Source organism: Megalobrama amblycephala, linkage group LG22 (genome assembly GCF_018812025.1).
Source record: "Megalobrama amblycephala isolate DHTTF-2021 linkage group LG22, ASM1881202v1, whole genome shotgun sequence".
Taxonomy (NCBI): domain Eukaryota; kingdom Metazoa; phylum Chordata; class Actinopteri; order Cypriniformes; family Xenocyprididae; genus Megalobrama; species Megalobrama amblycephala.
Window position 1 is genome coordinate 11,508,723 of NC_063065.1, and position 22,245 is coordinate 11,530,967.

General features: G+C 37.0%; 1 protein-coding gene across 1 annotated transcript in view; it reads right to left on the minus strand.

Moving 5' to 3' along the window:
- The window catches only part of ctnnd2a (catenin (cadherin-associated protein), delta 2a), a 358,882-nt gene that overhangs the window by 74,720 nt on the left and 261,917 nt on the right, over positions 1-22,245 (minus strand). Inside the window, 1 exon segment of the mRNA XM_048175121.1 lies at positions 19,633-19,816. Within this exon segment, the coding sequence (XP_048031078.1) occupies positions 19,633-19,816 (184 nt within the window).

Genomic DNA, 22,245 nt, shown 5'->3' on the forward strand with positions numbered 1-22,245 from the left:
GTTACTTTCCATGGTAATTAGTTACTTTTATAATTATGTAACTCCGTTACTAACTCTATTAGTTATTTGTGAGAAGTAACTAGTAACTGTAACTAATTACTTTTTTAAAGTAACGTGCCCAACACTGGATTTAACAAATCTCATCTGATTGGCTAATCAGAACATATTTGATGTTTAAAATGTGGTTTAAAAGATGACTGTGGAACAATGCGATTTCACTGTGGGTGGATTGACGGCATTTATTTGACAATTCTGGGAGGTAGTAGTAGCCAATAATCTGAGCAAATTATTTAGTCACATGACTTGAGGTAGTCACATGACTTTTTATATGCCTGTCTAGGATTTGGGGAATGTGTTTCCACAATTGTTTATATATATATATATAAATTTTTATTTTTTTTTGGATGCACTCTTAGCTGTTTATATTGTTTATATATATATATAATTTTTTTTTTTTTTTGGATGCACTCTTAGCTGTAAATAAAAGTTTGGGGTCAGTAAAGGCTTTATTTTTTTTTAAAGAAATTAATACTTTTATTCAACAAGGAAGCATTCAATTAATCAAAAAGTTACAGTTCAACATTGATAATAATTGTTTTCAATACTAATGATAATCAGAAATGTTTCTTGAGCACCAAACCAGCATATTGGAATGATTGGAAGGATCATGTGACACTGAAGACTACCTTAGTCACAGGACTACCTTACATTTTTAAAAATATTAAAAAAACGTTATTTTAACATACATTTTTACAGTTTGTTCTGTATTTTTGATCAAATAAATGGTGAACATAAGATACGTCTTTCAAAAACACTTTAAAAAAATCTTACCGATCCCGAACTTTTGATACAACATGCTGATGTATAATTGCATTTATCAACCCAGTTACTCAACATGACATAACAAAAATAGAGGCCGAACAGCTAACAAAATATATGTTGTAGTTGTCATGGTCACAGCTGTTTAGGACAAAAACATTTAAGATTTATCACTTGTCATGTTTCTGGAAAGGACTTCGTGTAGTGCATTCAATGTCTCTGTGCAAATGAGACAACAACAGACATTAAAACTCCATCCGCATGTCTATTAAACTCACAATAACAGCAAATCATAGTTCCATTAAAGGCTCTACTCCTCATTATCACAATGTACTGAAAATGGTTTGATATCAGTTAAAATCTCCCTTGTGTGCCTGGCCAAAAGAATATGACACACGTGTGTTTCTACGCCACACCATATGAAACTGCTTTTGGGAATACGGCCCACTAGTTATAAAAAAATTCACTCACATCATCTATAACGAGAAACAAGATACATTACAACTCATAGGATTTACATTTCTATATTCACCAGAATCAATTGCTATATATCATTTATTAGAATTGCCTTGCCTTCACCTCCATTATACATGAACATATCTGAAAAAGCATTGGAAATACATAATTTAGCCTGCATATGGAGCATTTGAATTACAAACTTATCTATTTAGTTCCTTTATGGCCCAGCTTTATTGTGCCATTAAATATTCAACAGGCCTGACAGCACCAGCTTTTGAATTTAAGACCTATAGGTGTTACATCCAATTTGTTGAGCAAGTTTTCATCAAAAAGTCATGCGAGGAGGCACGGCTTACAGAAACACTCATGTCACAACAGACATGTTTCATTTGAATGAAGAAATTACTATTTCATTACAACAGACACCCCGAGGACTGAGTCACGTGCAAATCATTGGATGTTTATGAGGTTAGTCATTGAAACCTGAATATGGTAGTACATCAGAAAATCTTTAATATGAAATATAGCCTAGGTAGACAAACTCATAACTCTTCGAGTAACGTGACTTTCTGTATTAGCCAAGGTCCGTCTATCTTTGATTGGGTGGCTTGGGGGATGTGAGTTTATTGATATCCATTCTTTTTTTTTTTGCTTGTGTATTGCATGCTAGGCAATTAATGACAGTTATTAATGTTGCTTGTGACTGAACAAACACACTAATTAGTCATGTTGCCCTTTTTATTTTGATCCACTGCATTTGAGAGATGGAGGGAAAAGCATGTGGTTGCTAGTGTGGGTCAAATCATGATAAGCGCAGAAGAAATGACATGGCCAAAATGACATCTAGCAACTGGGGCATGAAGACGCTATCACTCCTACTGTAGAAACACATCATTTAAACCACAAACCAAACATGCAACGTGAAAAAAATCTGGAGTCTGTGCTAACCTGAATATAGCATAAATCACAATAAGAGGGAACGTCACAATTTCCGATTTCAATCCAAGCTGCCAAAGAGTGACAGACATGAAGATTATTGGCATCAGCCAAAAACATGGCAGCTTGGCTCACTTACAGAGGTGTTAAATCAACTAACACCCCTGTAAACGGATAAAGGACAGTTTCTGTTCTCAATTTAGGTTAATTCTGAGTGAATATTGTTTTGGGTAAATATACATGCCCTTTCAGCTTCAGCAATTGTCTTATTTGTTACCATTAGATTATAATATCAATTAATCAATCAATCAATCAATCTAGCAACCACACAAATATGATGCAAAAATTGATGCAGAATCTGCAAAATGTTAATAATTTTTGGTCCCACTTCATATTCATGGCCTATGTACTTACATTTAAAGTAATCATTTGATACAATGCACTTATTGTGTACATACATGTTTTTACATTGTACTTATATTTTTAAAAAAAATACCTGCATGTAATTACATCTGTAATTAATTTCTGTAATTAACGTTACATTTATAATTACACTTTTGACCCATTCCTTACACATTAACCCACCCTTAAACCTACCCATACCACCAAACCTGTCCCTAACTTTACCCGTATCCCACCTATATAGCAGCAAAAGTGTTTTGCAATACAATATGAACACAATAAGTACATTGTACTTATTTTTGGATGTAAGTACATAGTAGTTAAAGCCACCTAATATAAAGGACCATAATGGGTATATTTGTTAATATATATATATATATATATATATATATATATATATAAATTGGCTCATTTTGGATTTCATGAGAGCTACACATTCCAAAAAAATTGGGACAGGTAGCAATAAGTGGCCGGAAAGTTAAATGTACATATAAGGAACAGCTGGAGGACCAATTTGCAACTTATTAGGTCAATTGGCAACATGATTGGGTATAAAAAGAGCCTCTCAGAGTGGCAGTGTCTCTCAGAAGTCAAGATGGGCAGAGGATCACTAATTCCCCCAATGCTGCGGTGAAAAATAGTGGAGCAATATCAGAAAGGGGTTTCTCAGAGAAAAATTGCAAAGAGTTTGAAGTTATCAACATCTACAGTGCATAATATCATCCAAAGATTCAGAGAATCTGGAACAATCTCTGTGCGTAAGGGTCAAGGCTGGAAAACCATACTGGATGCCCGTGATCTTCGGGCCCTTAGACGGCACTGCATCACATACAGGAATGCTACTGTAATGGAAATCACAACATGGGCTCAGGAATACTTCCAGAAAACATTGTCGGTGAACACAATCCACCGTGCCATTCGCTGTTGCCGGCTAAAACTCTATAGGTCAAAAAAGAAGCCATATCTAAACATGATCCAGAAGTGCAGGCGTTTTCTCTGGGCCAAGGCTCATTTAAAATGGACTGTGGCAAAGTAGAAAACTGTTCTGTGGTCAGACGAATCAAAATTTGAAGTTCTTTTGGGACGCCATGTCATCTGGACTAAAGAAGACAAGGACAACCCAAGTTGTTATCAGTGCTCAGTTCAGAAGCCTGCATCTCTGATGGTATGGGGTTGCATGAGTGCATGTGGCATGGGCACCTTACACATCTGGAAAGGCACCATCAATGCTGAAAGGTATATCCAAGTTCTAGAACAACATATGCTCCCATTCACACATCGTCTCTTTCAGGGAAGACCTTGCATTTTCCAACATGACAATGCCAGACCACATACTGCATCAATTACAACATCATGGCTGCGTAGAAGGAGGATCCGGGTACTGAAATGGCCAGCCTGCAGTTCAGATCTTTCACCCATAGAAAACATTTGGCGCATCATAAAGAGGAAGATGCGACAAAGAAGACCTAAGACAGTTGAGCAACTAGAAGCCTGTATTAGACAAGAATGGGACAACATTCCTATTCCTAAACTTGAGCAACTTGTCTCCTCAGTCCCCAGACATTTGCAGACTGTTATAAAAAGAAGAGGGGATGCCACACAGTGGTAAACATGGCCTTGTCCCAACTTTTTTGAGATCTGTTGATGCCATGAAATTTAAAATCAACTTATTTTTCCCTTAAAATGATACATTTTCTCAGTTTAAACATTTGATATGTCATCTATGTTGTATTATGAATAAAATATTGAAATTTGAAACTTCCACATCATTGCATTCTGTTTTTATTCACAATTTGTACAGTGTCCCAACTTTTTTGGAATCGAGTTTGTATATATATATATATATATATATATATATATATATATATATATATATATATATATATATACACACACACACACACACACACACACACACACACACTACACACATTCTTACATATTTATATTATGAATTTAATTATATTAATATTACTATGTAAATATACTATTTTTTTTCTTTAAAATAAATGCCACTGGTTTGATGTTTTGTTATGTAATGTAAACATTTATACGCGAAAACGACTAAAAACTGTGTTTTCTGCTGCAAGGCCATTAGATGGTGATGAAATGCCATAGACTGAACATGTAATACACATGTGCATGACGTCATCGTTTCCACAGATTCGCGTTTTTGTTGTTTACACAGAGACCATTTTCAAAAACTTGCACTTTGAAACCCGTTTTCAAAAGCTTGCATTTTCACACACCCAAAACGCCGTTGTCATGTAAATGAACGGCCAAAACGTATCAAAAGTTTTACGTTTTTAGTTGAAAACAGTGTTGTGTATACGGCCCCTAATGCCCCATTCACACTAGTGCATTTTCGTTTTAAAACTGCATTTTTTTTGGGCAGCTACACCACAATTTTCAAAAGTCTCCATTTTGGTCCGTTTATACTGAAACGTAACATCTGCATTTTCAAACTGATATAAGGTCTGCAGTGTTTTCAAAAGTCTGTTTTTTGAGGTTCGAAAACACCGGCGTAGTGTAAACGACAGGCGTAACCGTAGCAAAAGTGCAAACGGGGCCTTAAAGTGACTACTTAAATAGCTGTATTAAAAAAAGCTGTATTAAAACTGGAATTCCTCTCAGGTAAATAAGAGGTAAAATGCTTCACACATGGACATCAAGCTCAGTTCTTGGCATGAAACGAGGCTGTTCTCACTTAATGGAAGGCTCATTGCAGCCCTTTGTGCGGGAAATTAAACATCCAAGCACCACAAGGGCCATATGGGAAAACAGTTAATCAAAGGTTATGCTAATGCACATCAGGCTGAGAAGAGCTCTGGGCTCCCAACGCCTGCCTCCCCTTTATGCAATAAAACAGTTATGCGGGAGACATAAATGATGAGACATTACTATTCATAACCAAGAGACTACCCAAACCAGATGTGAGAAAACACAACTGCTGTGCTTTTGGTCAGACTTCCAATTTATTTCTAGTTATTTAAAGTTAATCTCTGCCACAGAGCAGTCTCTGAAACAAGCTTCCTAATATTTCAAAATAAAGTGTGTATATACTCATTTTAAAGTGAAAGTCAGACCCTGTGCTAATGTCATGGGGAACACCTGACAGATCATTCTGATGGCTTACACTCCTTTATAAACACAGGAAGCGAACCACACAATTGCATGCACACAGCACATGCCTCTGTGACCGAAACAAATTGGCACAAACTTCATGAATTATTGATGATGATACCACATAACAGTGGACAGAGCAAAAAGTTTACATCTATTGCACAAGACAGGAGGGTGCTGCAGTTGGAAAAGTTTCTGTTTGCTTTTTGGAAAGGGCAGAGTGATATAAAGTTCATGGGCAAAAACAATATCTCTACAGGGAATGAGGACAAGATTTCACTCATTATTAAAGGGTTAGTTCACCCAAAAATGAAATTTCTGTCATTAAGTTCTCACACTAATTTCGTTCCAAACCTTCGTTCAACATGCATGTGTCGTGCTGCTCATGTTAACAGCCTCGGCCAATAATGAGCCAGCGTTCTGACGTAGAACCTGGAAGCGCTGAACGTAAACATCGTAGGAGAATGACAGGGGAGAGACAAAATTGTTGAATAAAGTCGTTATTTTTGTTTTGTTTTTGCACACAAAATGTGACTGTAGTCACATTGACTATTTTAATATATCTTTAGTACTTTTTTGGACCTTGAATGTGGTAATTACGTTGCTTTCTATGGGAGATAAAAAAAAAAAAAAACCTCTTGGATTTTATCAATTTGTGTTCTGAAGATGAATGAAGGTCTTACGGGTGTGTAACAACATGAGGGTGAGTAATTAATGACAGAATTTTCATTTTTGGGTGAACTGTTTAGATTTAGTCCGAGAGCTTTCTGTCCCTCCATTGAAAATGTATGTACGGTAGACTGTCCATGTCCAGAAAGGTAATAAAAACAACATCCAAGTTTGTCCATGTGACATCAGAGGGTCAGTTAGAATTTTTTGAAGCATCTAAAATACATTTTGGTCCAAAAATAACAAAAAATAACTTTCGGGTCTGTTGTATATATCCGCTTTCACTCCACAGTGATGCTGCTTCTTCTTTTTCTTTCCTGTTTTACGGCGGTTGGCATCCAGCTTATTGGTGCATTACCGCCCCCTTCTGCCCCAGACAGTGACGCTGATGACGTGTTATCTGGTGCGCCCGAGCTTCGTTTACAGTCTGAGGGAGACGCACACTGTATTCAAGCTATTCTACATTGTTTGTATTTTGGTATTGCTATATTTTTTAAAATGGTGTGTAGGTGTGCATGTCGCGGATGTCCTAATCGCGTCACTGTCCGGAGCAGAAGGGGGCGGTAATGCACCAATAAGCTGGATGCCAACTGCCGTAAAACAGGAAAGAAGCAGCAGCAGCATCACTGTGGAGTGAAAGCGGATATACAACAGACCCGGAAGAGAAGACAATGCTGAATAAAGTGGTAGGTTTTGTTATTTTTGGACCAAAATGTATTTTCGATGATTCAAAAACTTCTAACTAACCCTTTGATGTCACATGGACTACTTTGATGATGTTTTTATTACCTTTCTGGACATGGACAGTATACCGTACATACATTTCCAATGGAGGGACAGAAAGCTGTCGGACTAAATCTAAAATATCTTAAACTGTGTTCCGAAGATGAATGGAGTCTTACAAGGGGTCTTACGGGTGTGGAATGACATGAGGGTGAGTCATTAATGACATAATTTTCATTTTTGGGTGAACTTACCCTTTAATAATTACATCTTAAATAATTACTTTTGATTTTAAAAATGTATTAGTAAATGTTGAAATTAACATTAAAGTAAGTACACATGAAATCAAAATTGACCTTATTTATTTTGTTAGCTCAAATTGCTAGTTTTGTGGTGAACAATTCATCCGTGCAAGTCAATCCAAAAAAAAAATTTGTTTGGCTTCATAATATTTAATCAAAATCTGAAAATGCTCTTCCCCTCTGCAACGGTGCCCCTTCTCTGATGACATCAGTTTGACGGCTTGGGTTGAAATCGCTTAATCCAACGGTTAGTCTGCTATTAGCGAGAGATGGAGATATTTCTCAGCAATGAGGGGGTAACTGGTTTTGAATTAATGAAACTCACGGCTTTGTAGTTAATTGAGGGAGATGCTGAACAGATGCAGGTAATTCACACACGCATCTCTCTCTCTCTCATGATGATTAATTCAAATAAATGCTACTATTCGTTCATTCAAATAAATGTAATCTTATGCACTACTTTATCTCAGTCTGATTTAAAGTGGACAGAATGCTAGATCAAACAAGCCGTAACTGACAAAAATAACCGTCATTTTTATCCTTATGGTAAAATATTGAAAAGCAAACATCAATGAAAGTTTTAAGTTGTCAAGGCTGGCAAATGACCATGGTATAATCCACGGCTAGCTGTGCATTAAATGATTTGAATGCGCTCCACGACAGGTGGTTCTTTGCCTCCATGACCTTCATTAAAATCGTTTAATGCACAGCTAGCCATGGAATATCCCTTACGTATAATCAAAATAATAATAATAAAAATCCAAGCATTTGACAATAGTGAGTCACAACAAATTTCCAAGTCCAGGAGTCATTCTGGGTTATTAAACAGTCAAATGAGTCCCATTAACAGCACACAGGGAACATTAATGGGGAGAGATTAGACCTCAGGGTTTGAGTTCTTCCATAAACACAGATCATGAGCATCTCCTCCGTCTTCTGCCTGCAACAGCACCAATTAAAGTGTTTCATTTCCTTCATTTCCGTTGGCCTTTTTCTCCTGTTTCTTCTTGGCTCACAGCAGCTTTTGCAAATGCATCAAGCTCTTTCCAGCCTGTAGGAAAGGGTGTCCCGAGGAACACGGGGAGCCCTGTAATTGAGACCGAGCTAAGAGAGATGATTCACTTCTGATGGTGAGTGATGGATGTGACTGAGGATGCGTCTGGTCGCAGCTTGGCAGGAACGCAGATGATGCATCATGCAGGCCGAGAAGAGAAAAAGAGAAATTGTTTCATTACTTTTCAAGGTGTGTCATGCTGGACTGATATTAGAGGGAGAAGAGGGAGGGCAGCAATTAGAGGATGGTGGCGGTTTGATTTATCAGAGCATCACATTGATGGAGTATTCCAAAACGATGAAATTATTTAATAAATCCCCCTTGGCTGATGCTGACAGGGCAAAAGTGCAAAGTGGCTGATATTGTCCATAAAGCATTTTGGCATGAATATTTAGCTGGTGGAGAACATCTATACACCTACAGATAAGCACAAAAGGAGCACTGCACCGCTGTGTGCGGAGAGAGGTTGGGTATGGAGAAAAAAGGTAATAGAAAGATAACAGAGCATTATACTACTCCTGACACATGATATAATGATGCTACAAAGACTTCCTACATCGCTGTGCTAGTTTCATGTCTCTTGTATCACTCCATATTCACATTCTAGAATAACGAATTAATAAAATAAAAAAAAGAATACATAATATAGCTAATAATACGTATTTGCATTGAATATGTAGTTTAGTTATAATAATAAAAATAACACATTTTAACAAAACAAAAATGTATACTTTTTTAAATACATAATGTAAAATTAAAATAAAATTTTAATAATAATTAGCTTTGTGTCACTCGTCACTTTCTTCTCACATAATAGAATACATACATTTAATAAATAATAAAAAATGCTAATAATAATAAGATAAACAGGCATTAAATACGTATTAGTTACAATAATAATAATGATTTTGAACAAATACTTAATATGCATTTTTTATTAATTTTTGCATCACTTCAGTCATTTTCTTCTCACATAATAGAATAAATAAAACAAAAAAATAAATAAAAATACAATTATTTTAAAATAAAAAAAATAAAAATAATAACATTTTGAACACAAATACTGTGCATTGATTTTATTAATTATTAGCTCTCAGTGACTAAACAGTCACTTTCTTCTCACATAATAAATTAATAAAAATAATAAAATAAATCTAATAATTATTAAATAATGGACATTAAATATGTACAAGTTACAATAATAATAATGATAATAATAATAAATACATAATTTGCATTTATTTTATTCATTATTTGCATCACTCCACAGTCATTTTCTTCTCACATAATAAAATAATAAATAAAAATAATAAATAATAAAATAAAGCTAATAATTATTAAATAAATGGGCATTAAATGTATGTATGAGTTAAAATAATAATAATAATACATTTTTTAACACAAATACATAATGTGTATTTCTTTTATTATTTATTAGCTTTGCATCACTAAACAGACACTTTCTTCTCATATAACAGAATAACATATTAATAAAAATTAATACATAAAAAATCGAATAAATCATAATTAAATGGACATTAAATATGTATTTGGGTAAAGAAAAAAATTTATATATATTAACTCGAATATACAATGTATTTAATTAGCTTTACGTCTTAATTTGTGTATGAATTATTAGCTTAGCCTGATAAATTTCAGAAGCTAGGAGACAGTTGAAAGCTAAGATTTTACAATACTGTAAATACTGTAATAATAATAATAGGAAGACCTAATAATGTATATGCACATCATACAAACAACGTATTAAGCAATGTTCTCCCATTGCTTAATCAATATAGTAGCTTTTACTACAGAAAAGCTACATTACTTAAGTGTGACAGTGATTTGAGGTCACATGATTCACTATGAACCGTCATTCGTGCTAATTTTCCATAATTAATGAGCCTCTTAGATTTTATTGCTTATTCATTCACTTTAATTTCTGTCACTTGCACACTCCATCTAATTAATTAGCGCACTTTCTTAGCAAATTACTTATTGAACACAATTAGAGCTGTTTTCAATCAAGCACACCTTAAAAATTCCTTACAAGGAGAAACGTCTGTTCCTTTGTACTTTAATGGCCTTGGCTAAATGAACTATTCAACAGCTGCAATGTGCTCTTGAAAAAATAAACTCGAAAACACTCATTCAGCAGGTGACCACTGGGAATACAAGGGAAATGTCATCTTCAGACTTGCTTAGTATTACTTCACCATTTCTAAACCTCATCTGAAAGAAGGAGATTTAGACAGACTGTCCGTTTATATGAACTGTGAGATTTCATGACAGCAGCCAAAATGAAGATGTGCCAGGTCTCTAGTTGGCACCGGGGGTAGGGTAGTTACCATGGTTACAGAAGCCAAATGGCAAGGTGAGCTAGGAGCACCTGAGCATCTGGAGCACCAACAGCATAATTTCCCCTTCCTGCAGTCCAACACGGACCTCCACAGCTGCTCAAACACTGAACACAATTACCTGCTGCTTCGATGTCTTACAAGGCCTATCAAAAGTGTTTAGCTCGGCAATGTCTGCTAACAACGGGTTTTTGATTTTGTCAACAAAGATGAGAAGAAAAATGTGCACTTGTGCAGCATAATGATAAACGGCTTTAAAAAAAAAAAAACTGAAAATATGGCAAGAAAAATAACACTGCACAATTATAAATGCACTAACAATGTTTATGACGAAGAACAATAGTTTCAAATAATCATAGTGCATGAATAGTTTAAATAGCTTGTTATATGAATATTTTCATAATAAATAAAGTCACGTACACTTTTGATCAATTTAATGTGACCTTGCTGAATAAAAGAATTAAAAAATTCAATTCAAAATGGGTTGTTCCAAAGCTCAGTGAATTCAAGCATGGTACTATGATAGGTGCCACCTTTAAAATAAGTCAGTTTGTGAAATTTCATCCCTTCTAGATATTACAGTCAACTGTAAGTGGTATGTGGAAAGTGGAAGCGTTTAAGAACAGCAGCAACTCTGCCTCAAAGCAGAAGACCACACTGTGAACCCCAACACTAAAAATAATTAATTGGTTTGAGTAGGACAAACTTAAATTAAACAAATTAGTTCAGTCAAATTAACTTTTATGAGTATTTAGCACTTTCTTTTTACTTCAAGTTCACAGAACTGATATATTATAAGTACACTGAACTTCATTGTTTTGAGTTTTATGAACTTATTTCTTTTAATTTAGATGAACTTAAGTTTAACAGAAACTGGGCTGGGATTCCTATTTCCCAGCATGCTTTGCCCATGGCAAGGGAGAGTAAATGCTAAAATTAAGTGTTATATCTAACCTGGTCTCATGGGAGAGACGTACTCGTGGGCACGTTTTCGCGAGACACAAAATTATGTACCAGCGCGTACGTCTGGCTGCAGTTTCCGACAGAAACGAACGCTAGAGGCCGGTAAAACGTCAATGAGCGCTTTGGCTCGTTTTCACACATAATCCGGGGTCGGATTATGGATTCATAAAGACTCGTTTTGACGTCTCCTCGCGCAATGTCATGTCACGACTTCAAAACGCTTCTTACCGGAGTGCCCGATTTGTAAACGAAAGTACTTTGGACTTTCCGGCTCTACGCGTTTTGCTTTTTTTGGCCACAACCAAGCTTGCTCAGTAGCTCAGCCAATACGGAGTTGAATTTACGACGAGGAGTCAACTCCCCCCTGCCTGGGTACGAATCCCGTGAAAGGCGACTGACGGTAACAAGAGAGCTCAAAGATAGATCTAAACGAGCTGTAAAACGGTATGATCGCAGATGCTTCTTACGTCACGTTTGCTTTTGTTAACACTATCGGGTAGGTTTAGGCGTAGTGTCGGTGGGAAGTTATTTTAAAACGCAACGGAGCGCAAATGTCAAATCGAGAACCGCTGCGATTCGTCTAAAAAGCAACGTCATAAAAACGTACCGCATTCACCCTATTATCTGCTCCGGCAAAAAAAAAAAAAAAAAAAAAAAAAGAACGCTTTTAGCGCCGCTCAGTGGACATTTCGCATCGAAACTGCAGCGATATGTACTCACTGGTACGTATTTCGCGACTCGCGAAAACGTGCCCACGAGTACGTTTTCGTCATGAGACCAGGTTGGTTATATCATGTTTTTTTGCAAGATTAATGATAAGTGGGAGATTTAGTAGTGATTAATGTTTTGTTATGCTAATTTAGAAGAGTTTCTGTTAATGTGGGTTATTGGAGAGTTAACATCTTGGTGACAAGTGATGTATGAGGCTTGGTTTGAGAGCAAGTATGTTAAATGCTTTATATTGCTGCATTCATTCAGCAAATGTTATACCACACTATTGTTAACATGTTAGAAAATTAGCAAGTTTGCCTATTCTTAATTAGCTAAGTTGCTATAGCTAGTTAAGTTTACACTGTACACATTGAGGTCACATGATAATTTTAAGTTAAATGTATGAATTGGTGTACTTAAACAATCTGCCAGTTCTGCTAACTTAAACTTTGAATTTCTTGACTTAAAAAAATTGAGGCAACTGATTGCCTCAATTTTTGAGTTTTTCTAACTTCCGCGTAAATAATTCCAACTTTCGCTGTAAATTTGCGTATACAGTGCACGTAAAAGTCGCCATCGCTCTGCTGATTTAATAGCTAAAGAGTTCCAGTCTTCCACAGCCACATCGGTACAAAAACTGTGCGGTGGGAGCTTCATGGAATGGGTTTCCATGACCGAGCAGCTGCATTTAAGCCAAGTACACATCACCAAGTACAATGCCAAGCGTCGGATGGAGTGGAATAAAGCATGTCACTACTGGACTCTAGAGCAGTGGAAACATGATCTGTGGATTGACGAATCACACTGGTCTGTTTGGTAGTCTGATGGGTAAGGCGGATACTGGGAGAACGTTACCTTCCTGACTGCATTGTACCAACTGTAAAGTTTGGTGGAGGAGGGATATTGGTATGGGGCTGTTTTTCAGGGATTGGGTAGGCCCCTTACTTCCAGTGAAGGGAAACCTTAATGCTTCAGCATACCAAGACATTTTGAACAATGCTATGTTTCCAAATTTGTGGGAACATTTTGGGGACCGCCCTTTTCTATTCCATCATGACTGTGCCCTAGTACACAAAGCAAAGTCCATAAAGACATGGTTGGAAGAGTTTGGTGTGGAAGAACTTGACTTGCCCACACATACCCCCTTTCCACCAGCACGAACCGGGTGCTAGTTCAGAGCTAGTGCTAGTGCCAGTTCGGAGTTGGTTCAACTTTTAAGAACCGGTTTGCCTTTCCACAGGCTAGAGAGCCAAAACAGAGCCAGGTGTTACGTCACTGTATACGTCTCATATTTCACAGCAAAGCTAGTGCCACAGCACCAAACACACCAGGCTTGTTCCAGATCAAAGCACCGCGAGAACGATCCAAAAGTACAAGGAGTCGTATGCTCTACAAACGTTCCCGCGGATCCGCGGCACCCGCCGAATCGGTCCGCGCTGCTCCGATGCATCTTGAACAAGCCTTCTATCAACAATCGCGGAAATTTCACTACTGTTGATGCTCCTGGCTTTGCGAACCTACATCGGCATCCAAACACGGCTCGCCGTAATTTGTATATAGACGGAGATTACGATCGAGCTGCTATTAGCTCGATTAGCTGCTATTACAAAAATGGCGGTCACAAGTTTCTTGTTTGTCACGGTAACCCCGCCCCCAGCCCCTGACGCAAGCGGTTCTTACTTCTAGCCCAGCAATGTTTCGGTGCTACTTACGAACCACTTTTCCTGGTTCGGAGCTGGTGCTTTGTGTGTCGAAAGACAAAGAACTGATTTGAAACTAGGCTCTGGCTCCGAACCAGCACTCAAACTGCCTTGGTGGAAAAGGGGTAACAGAGATCTGACCTCAAGCCCATCGAACACCTTTATGATGAACTGAAACAGATATTGCGAGAGTTCTTGTCTAACATCAGCGCCTGATGTCACAAATGCTCTGCTGGATGAATGGATGAACTTTGGCCCCAACCCAGAGTTCTCCCCTCGGTTGTGGTAAGAATAGATAGAACTACAAGTGAGGAGATGGGGTGGAGGAGGGATGCTGATAAACTGTCAAATGAACAGAGGTAAGTCTGCTGTATATATACCTCTTGTCGTTGGTTGAGTTGATTAACTGAATGCTCTCCACTTGTGCTAATTAGGTTAATTATCTGAGCCTGCTCCTCCCGAACTTTGTTAATAAAACAATTTAATGCAATTTCTTTGGAAAAAAAAATTAACATTAGTCAGTCTAAACTCAAGTATTTACTCTTTGATCTCACTATTGGACAAGTGCCTTTTGCCTCAGAAACAATCCCTCAATCAATGCTTGAGGGTTCGAGGGAAGCTTTGACATAGGTTCAATTAAGTTTCTGCAGACTGCTGGTGAGCTGCAGAATCTAAACAGAGTGCGGAGCTGTTTAACTGTGTAAATGACTGATTCATCCATTCAATGAAGTCTGACAAAGAAAGTGAAAAGGAAAATCCAAAGCTTGTGATGTCTTTTTGGGATGTCATGAGGGATTGTGCTTTGAGGCTGAGAAAATCTCTTTCTATTAGATAGATTTTTTGCCCACGGAGACCCGCAGGTTTCAGAAATTTGATTTCTGCGTGTGGAAGTGATTTACAGCAGCAGTGTGTCAAACTCCCATTGGGATGAGGCTCAATTCCAAAAACACTGCTTCACTGATTTTCAATGGCTTGCTCAAGTGTTCCCACCTCCAAGGGGGAAAAAAAAAAATTCCACTTTGACGAACATCATCAATCCGAATTGAAGTATTTAATGTCAGAAATTGACAACATGACTGTCTCCAAAGTGATACCCAGAAGAGACGGCAAGAATGTAATGTAAATGCCTCAGTCAAATTATCATGAAATATTTTCGAAGCATGATGCATATTTCATTATAATGTCTATTTTGCTTACATGTTAAATAAAACATCTTGCTGCTAAAGTTGTAAATTGTATAGGGCAGTGTTTATGAGTGTTTATTCAAAATGGTAATCTTTCTGAATGAGTCATTAAAGAATTCGGCTCATGAGTCAATCCTTTCAGGAATGACTCTTGTTTTTGCTTCGCTAAATTTTTTAGAGACATTTTTTTCACTAATCATGCTGTATATTTTTTGGTGGCAATTCAGACAACATAAGTAGCACTGTGTATTTTTCAGTCACTAGTCACAGCTTTTGAATCACACTACACAGGTCTCGCTGCATGTTTTTGATTCACTAAAATGCACCCGTTCGTAAGAGTCATTTGTGAAACACACTACTTTGTCTCACTGTAGACTTTTAAGAACCATTTGCACCTGATTTACACTATACTGGTCTCGCTATGCATTTTTGATTCACTAAAAGAACCTGTTTATAAGAGTCATTTGCTCGTGAATCAGAATATTACCCTGGTCTCACTGTATGTTTTTGATTCACTAAAAATAAAAACAAACGGGAAAGATTGTGATTAATTGGAAAGTCAATATTAAATTGTACTGTGTGGTAGAGGATACGTGTGGTCCACAATCACACACTGTGCATATCATACACATTTTTCTTCCTGAAGCATGTGCGTATCTGACAGATTAATATGCGGAGGATGGTAATTGCCACTTTACAGCGCTCCTACAGAAGATGATTTGTTGAAACACAAGACACTGCCATTCACTAGTCGAAGTAATTCACTGCAATCAGAAGCAGACTTGTCATTTACAGAAAAATGAAAATCAAAGGATAAGACGACTGTTTGTATTTGCATATCTGTGTATTTGCATACAGTAGTTGTGCCTCTGTTTCTGTACATCAAATACAACTGATAACAGCTTAGTTTTGTGAGGTGAAACTGCAAAAGTATGGTTTGAAATGATTTTGTTCATTTAGGAAAGCTTGGAAGGAAACTGGAAAAGCAAACAAAAGCAGTGTGATCCTCTCATAGCATGCACTTTAATGTAGTTTAATACTGCGCTGTTGCTATGGATACAAGAATAAAGCCTTACGTGAGACTGATACTCAACCCAAGAGAATCAACACTTTCTCACAGTTATTTTTCAACCAACTTCTCGCAACAAGAAACTATGTATAAATCATAATAAGCTAGATTTGCACTCCACATAAACATCATTATGCATTATTGCATAAATCATGAATCAGATGCTTTGCGTCTTCTTCCTTCATGCAGAAGAGACAGGAGCGATACGGTAAATCTTTACTCACCGTGACAAAGCCGTACAGGTTATGATTCAGTTTTACCCCGGGCGATTTAGAGATGGGAACAGAACAGACGTGGCTGGGGGAAATGGCTCGTCAGGGTTGTTCCTCATTCCATATGGAACAGGAAGGAGGTGTAAAAAATCCAAAGCTCTCATTTTTTTGTCAGTTAATCAAAGGAAGCATCATTCTCAGAGGTCCAGATATATAAAAAGGCTGTTCTCTAAATCACATAGCCAGCTGTCATAGAAACAACTGCAAGGTGCAAACCACAATCTGTTCTTAATGAGAGATCTGCCTTTTCGGTCCATTTACAATCAATGGAGTTGTGAAGGTGTTTGCGTTTGAAACAGGTACCGTATGCCAAGGGTTTTCAAAAAGCAATCTGGGCTACACAGTTCCTTAGGTACGTGTGAAATCTGCAAGCTGTAGTCTTCCTTTTCATTCAGCATTAATTCCTTTGAGGCCAAGAGTTGCCTGCTTACTGCATGTGAATATATACACTACCGTTCAAAAGTTTGGGGTCAATTTGATTTTTAATGTTTTAAGTCTCTTTAATGAAAGAAGTCACTAAAGTTGATTTATTTGATCAAACATATAGGAAAAACAATACTTTTGTGGAAACCGTGATAAATTTTTTTTAGGATTCTTTTATGAATAGAAAGTTCAAAAGAAAAGCATATATTTAAAAAGGAAATGTTTTCTGTCATTATAAATGTCACTGTTGATCAATTTAATGCATCCTTCTCAATATAAGTATTAAACCTTTTGAACGGTAGTGTACACTTATTCTGCCTTATTCATGAAACGTGAGCAGAGTTTGTGTAAATATTACATCAAACAAGTCCGACGTCATTTCAATGGCACAATTTTTGCACAAATTTGCACAAATCTGTAAACAATTCACACATACCAACAGTCTGCAGTCATGTTGTTCCAAACCTGTATGACTTTCTTTATTCTGTGAACCACATTAATTTTCATTATTCGGACAAAGACAGCTGAAACACTATTTAAAATATCTTTTTTTGTGTTCAGCAGAAAAAAGAAAGTCATACACGTTTGGAATGATGACAAGTTTCAATTTAACCCTTAAATGCATACCTCGGGTCTTTAGTGACCCGGGACGTCATTCACTACCCTCCTCCTCGTTCATTTTTTAAAGTTAGACATCAACCTTCTTGGTATTCCTCAATCAATTCATTAGAAAGAATATAACAAGAAAAAAAATCATAAAATTATTAAAGAATGCCTATTTTTGTATTCATTTTTTGTAAAAATTGTATAGGGTCGCTAACGACCCGAGGTGTGTATGAGTGTACATATATTTTTTCAGCACAACAATAGTTAAATCTTAGATGACGGAATAAGTGGAATTCACCTTTATTCCACAAGGTGGCAATGTCTGATACACAATGCTGAAGTGACGACTCATTCAGACAGAAAACGAAAGAATAAGAAAAACATGAAATGGCTCAGCGATTTACTGCAGAGCATGTACTAAATGCAATCAAATATGACTGTAACTGTTACTGGATGGATCTGGTGAAGCTGGTAGCGATCGAAATATTGATTTTGAAGATGTTGAAAATTATAGTTTTGAGAATACGTTTGAGATTACGAATGGGCTCCTATTCGTGACCTCAAACATAAAACTAGCCCATTATTTGCTGAATTTACTGGGAAATGAGCTCTGACGAGGACAGTGGTGATGGCATAAAACATCTGCTCAAACGGAGCCCTTTCAAGCTCCAAAAGGTAACAAAATATGCTTTATTTTATTCTTCTGTAATTGTTACTTTAATATCAGAGGAGTTTTATATTATCGCGACAGGTAGAGATCCATCAGTGTTAGATATAGATCCGGGTCGATAAAGACCCGAATATGTAAGAATGATTGGCGAAACAGTCATGCATTTAAGGGTTAAAGGCACAATATGTAAGATTTTTAGATTAAAATATCCAAAAACCACAAGAACAGTGTTACATATTTTGTTGTCTTGTGTACTTACATTATCCCAGATGTTTCCAAGAATGTTCAAATCCAGAGAAATAAGTAGTTTTAACCAGGACACGGAGCGTGTCCATGTGTCGCCTATCAGTGACGTCATACCCGCGTTACCCTCGATTTCCGGTTTTATTTTGTAGAAACCATGGAAACACCAAATAAAAATAAAACACCATATTATGTGTTTTATTGGACAAGGGAACAACTGTTTGGATACATTTATAGATAGAAAACTAATTATTGTTATATAGCTCAACACGTTTACTCTTTGTTTGAATCTCATTTTCTTGATTTTCCTTGAGTACCATGCTTTTACCATGCCTCAGAGAAAACCACAATTTTGCTAACATAGCATAATCAGATGCAGCTTTATTTTTAGTAACAGTAATCTAGCATTTTCTCTGTCATATAATAGATTGCATGCCATTTAACAACACAAGCCATCCAGCACTTATTAATATAACATTCTAATATCGATCTAGCCTACTGCAGTATGCAACAAGTGTCTAATACCCCACATACGCTTGACTGGAAGAAGCGGAAGCGGCGACACCTGCGGCATAATAAAAGTTCAGCTGCTCTCGAGGCATGTGTTGCTTTCGTCTCTCATTAGCAATCGCTCCAGCGGCCTCGTTCAGCTCCCACAACACTCGGCCCTGCTCTGATTCATACTACGGTAATGTTAATAATCTCACCCCTGAACATGATTTCTGCCTGAATCCCATCCCGATTCTTTTCCACCAGCTGTGAGATGAAGACGGCATCTCCCAAGATTCCTCGCTCAATCTCAGCATCATCAAGCTGCGCCTTTGTTTTGAATAGGCGACCTCTAGCGGCGAAAATTTACATATTGTGCCTTTAAGGGTGAATTACAACCAAACTAAGAAAGTTCTCCTATCATTCAGCCCCTATAAGAAAAGCACACACATACTCACCTCAGGCAGCCGGTGGCATTGCGAAGTACTTGGGAAGTGTGCATTTGTAGCTTGCGGTCCTCCTGATGTGGGGACACGTCCCAGGTGGAATGGGGTATAATCACGGTGTTGGTCAAGACGGCCAGAGCGTCCTGGATTATAGGCATCTTCAGAGCATCACATGAGGACAGGTTCCACAACACGCCTGCACAGGAAAACACATGCGTGTAGCATTTAGCATAGTGAATGCGAAGAGCCTCCTCTTCTGGACCATTTTCACATTATTTAAAGATAAACGATTAACACATGAGAGGCGGGTAGTTCGAGACACCTGCCTGAAAGTGACTGTGGTACTGTGCAAGAAATAATGCTTTTCTATTATTACTCCTTTAGAGGAGAAAAAAAATTATAACAATGTCCATTCTGTGCTTGAGTTAGCCCGAGACAGGTTTTGACAACGTCTCACACAGACTCGGAGACCCACAGAAATGTAGAGCTGAACACCAGAGGAAAAAAAAAAACATAATTTGACAAGCTATGGAGCCTGCGGTCTCACATTACAATGGCGGTCTAACATCATTTTACCAAACTCCTTCACAGCTCCACCAAGTCTCAGAGGAAGGACTTACGCAATATGATTTATGAATTGCTTTTGCCGTGCAATTCACTTAAAAAAATGTTTTGTACTGTATAAACATTCAGATTATATCTTTAAAACAACAGATTAAATAAGTACAACAAACAGTAAAAATTAAACAGTCTACATAAGAATGCGAACTATTGCAGACAAATATAAACATGCCAAGACTTAATATCTTTGGTTCCACGTAGCATGTCCCTGTTATCGTTATCAGTGCAGCCATTAGAGATTTGTGAGAGCCATTCTTGCAGAAACATCATATTTGCCTCAGACAGTAATTTGATAAACAAACAAAAATTATGGAGAAGAAGAGGGGGGAGTCATTAGCATTTTAATTTTTGTTTAGGAATGGATAATGACAGTGGAAGAGACAATCGAAATGTCTGTTCGATCAAGACCTTTTGTTCTCTAACATATATGCATGACTTTGTAATATATGCAGTTTGATGGCGGCTTCAGTGTGTTGAAGGATCTGAAGTATAGAAAAGCGAAGCAGATACTGTATATATGCATATATTTGTGTGGGAAGTCTGTGCTTTTTGCTCTAAATAAAGTGTAATGTAAAGTAAAGTATAATGTTATAACATACTTCTATTTTCTTTCTATTCATCAAAGAATCCATGAAATTTTTTTTTTTTTTTTCAAAAAAAAATTTTAAGCAGCACAACTGTTTTAAACATTGATAATAATAAGAAATGTTTCTTGAGCACCAAATCAGCATATTAGAATGATTTCTGAAGGATCACGTGACACTGAAGACTGGAGTTATTAAGCTTTGCCATCACAGGGAGAAATTATGTTTTAAAAATATATTCAAAGGTGCCCTAGATTCAAAATTTGAATTTACCTTGGCATAGTTGAATAACAAGAGTTCAGTACATGGAAAAGACATACATTGAGTTTCAAACTCCATTGCTTTCTCTTTCTTATGTAAATCTCATTTGTTTAAAAGACTTCCGGAAAACACGCGGATCTCAACATAACACCGACTGTTACGTAACAGTCGGGGTGTACGCCCCAATATTTGCATGTGCCAGCCCATGTTCCCAACATTATGAAAGGCATTAGACAAGGGCAGCCAGTAACGTCTGGATCTGCACAGGTGAATCAACAGACTAGGTAAGCAAGAACAACAGCGAAAATGGCAGATGGAGCAATAATAACTGACATGATCCATGATAGCATGATATTTTTAGTGATATTTGTAAATTGTCTTTCTAAATATTTCGTTAGCATGTTGCTAATGTACTGTTAAATGTGGTTAAAGTTACCATCGTTTCTTAATGAATTCACAGAGACAAGAGCCGTCGCTATTTTCATTTTTAAACACTTTCAGTCTGTATAATTCATAAACACAACTTCATTCTTTATAAATCTCTCCAACAGTGTAGCATTAGCCGTTAGCCACGGAGCACAGCCTCAAATTCATTCAGAATCAAACGTAAACATCAAAATAATTACTTTACTCACATAATTCGAAGCATGCATACAGCATGCATGATGAACATCTTGTAAAGATCCATTTGAGGGTTATATTAGCTGTGTGAACTTTGTAAATGCGCTGTAATATAGTCGAGAGCTCGTGTGGCAGGGAGCACGTGAATTAAAGGGGCGGCGCGCTGAAAAAATCAGTGCATAGTTAATGATGCCCCAAAATAGGCAGTTAAAAAAATTAATTAAAAAAAATCTATGGGGTATTTTGAGCTGAAACTTCACAGACACATTCAGGGGACACCTTAGACTTATATTACATCTTGTGAAAAAGCATTCTTGGGCACCTTTCAAATTGAAAACAGTTATTATAAATTGTAATAATTCTTCACACTATCGCTGTTTTTACTATATTTTTGATCAAATAAATGCAGCCTTGGCGAGCATTAAAGACTTCTTTCTAAAACATTTGAAAAATCTTACAGACCCCAAACTTTTGTTGCATATCTGGCATACTAAGCACAGTATACTTCCTGCATACTATACTTTTTTAAATAGTAGGT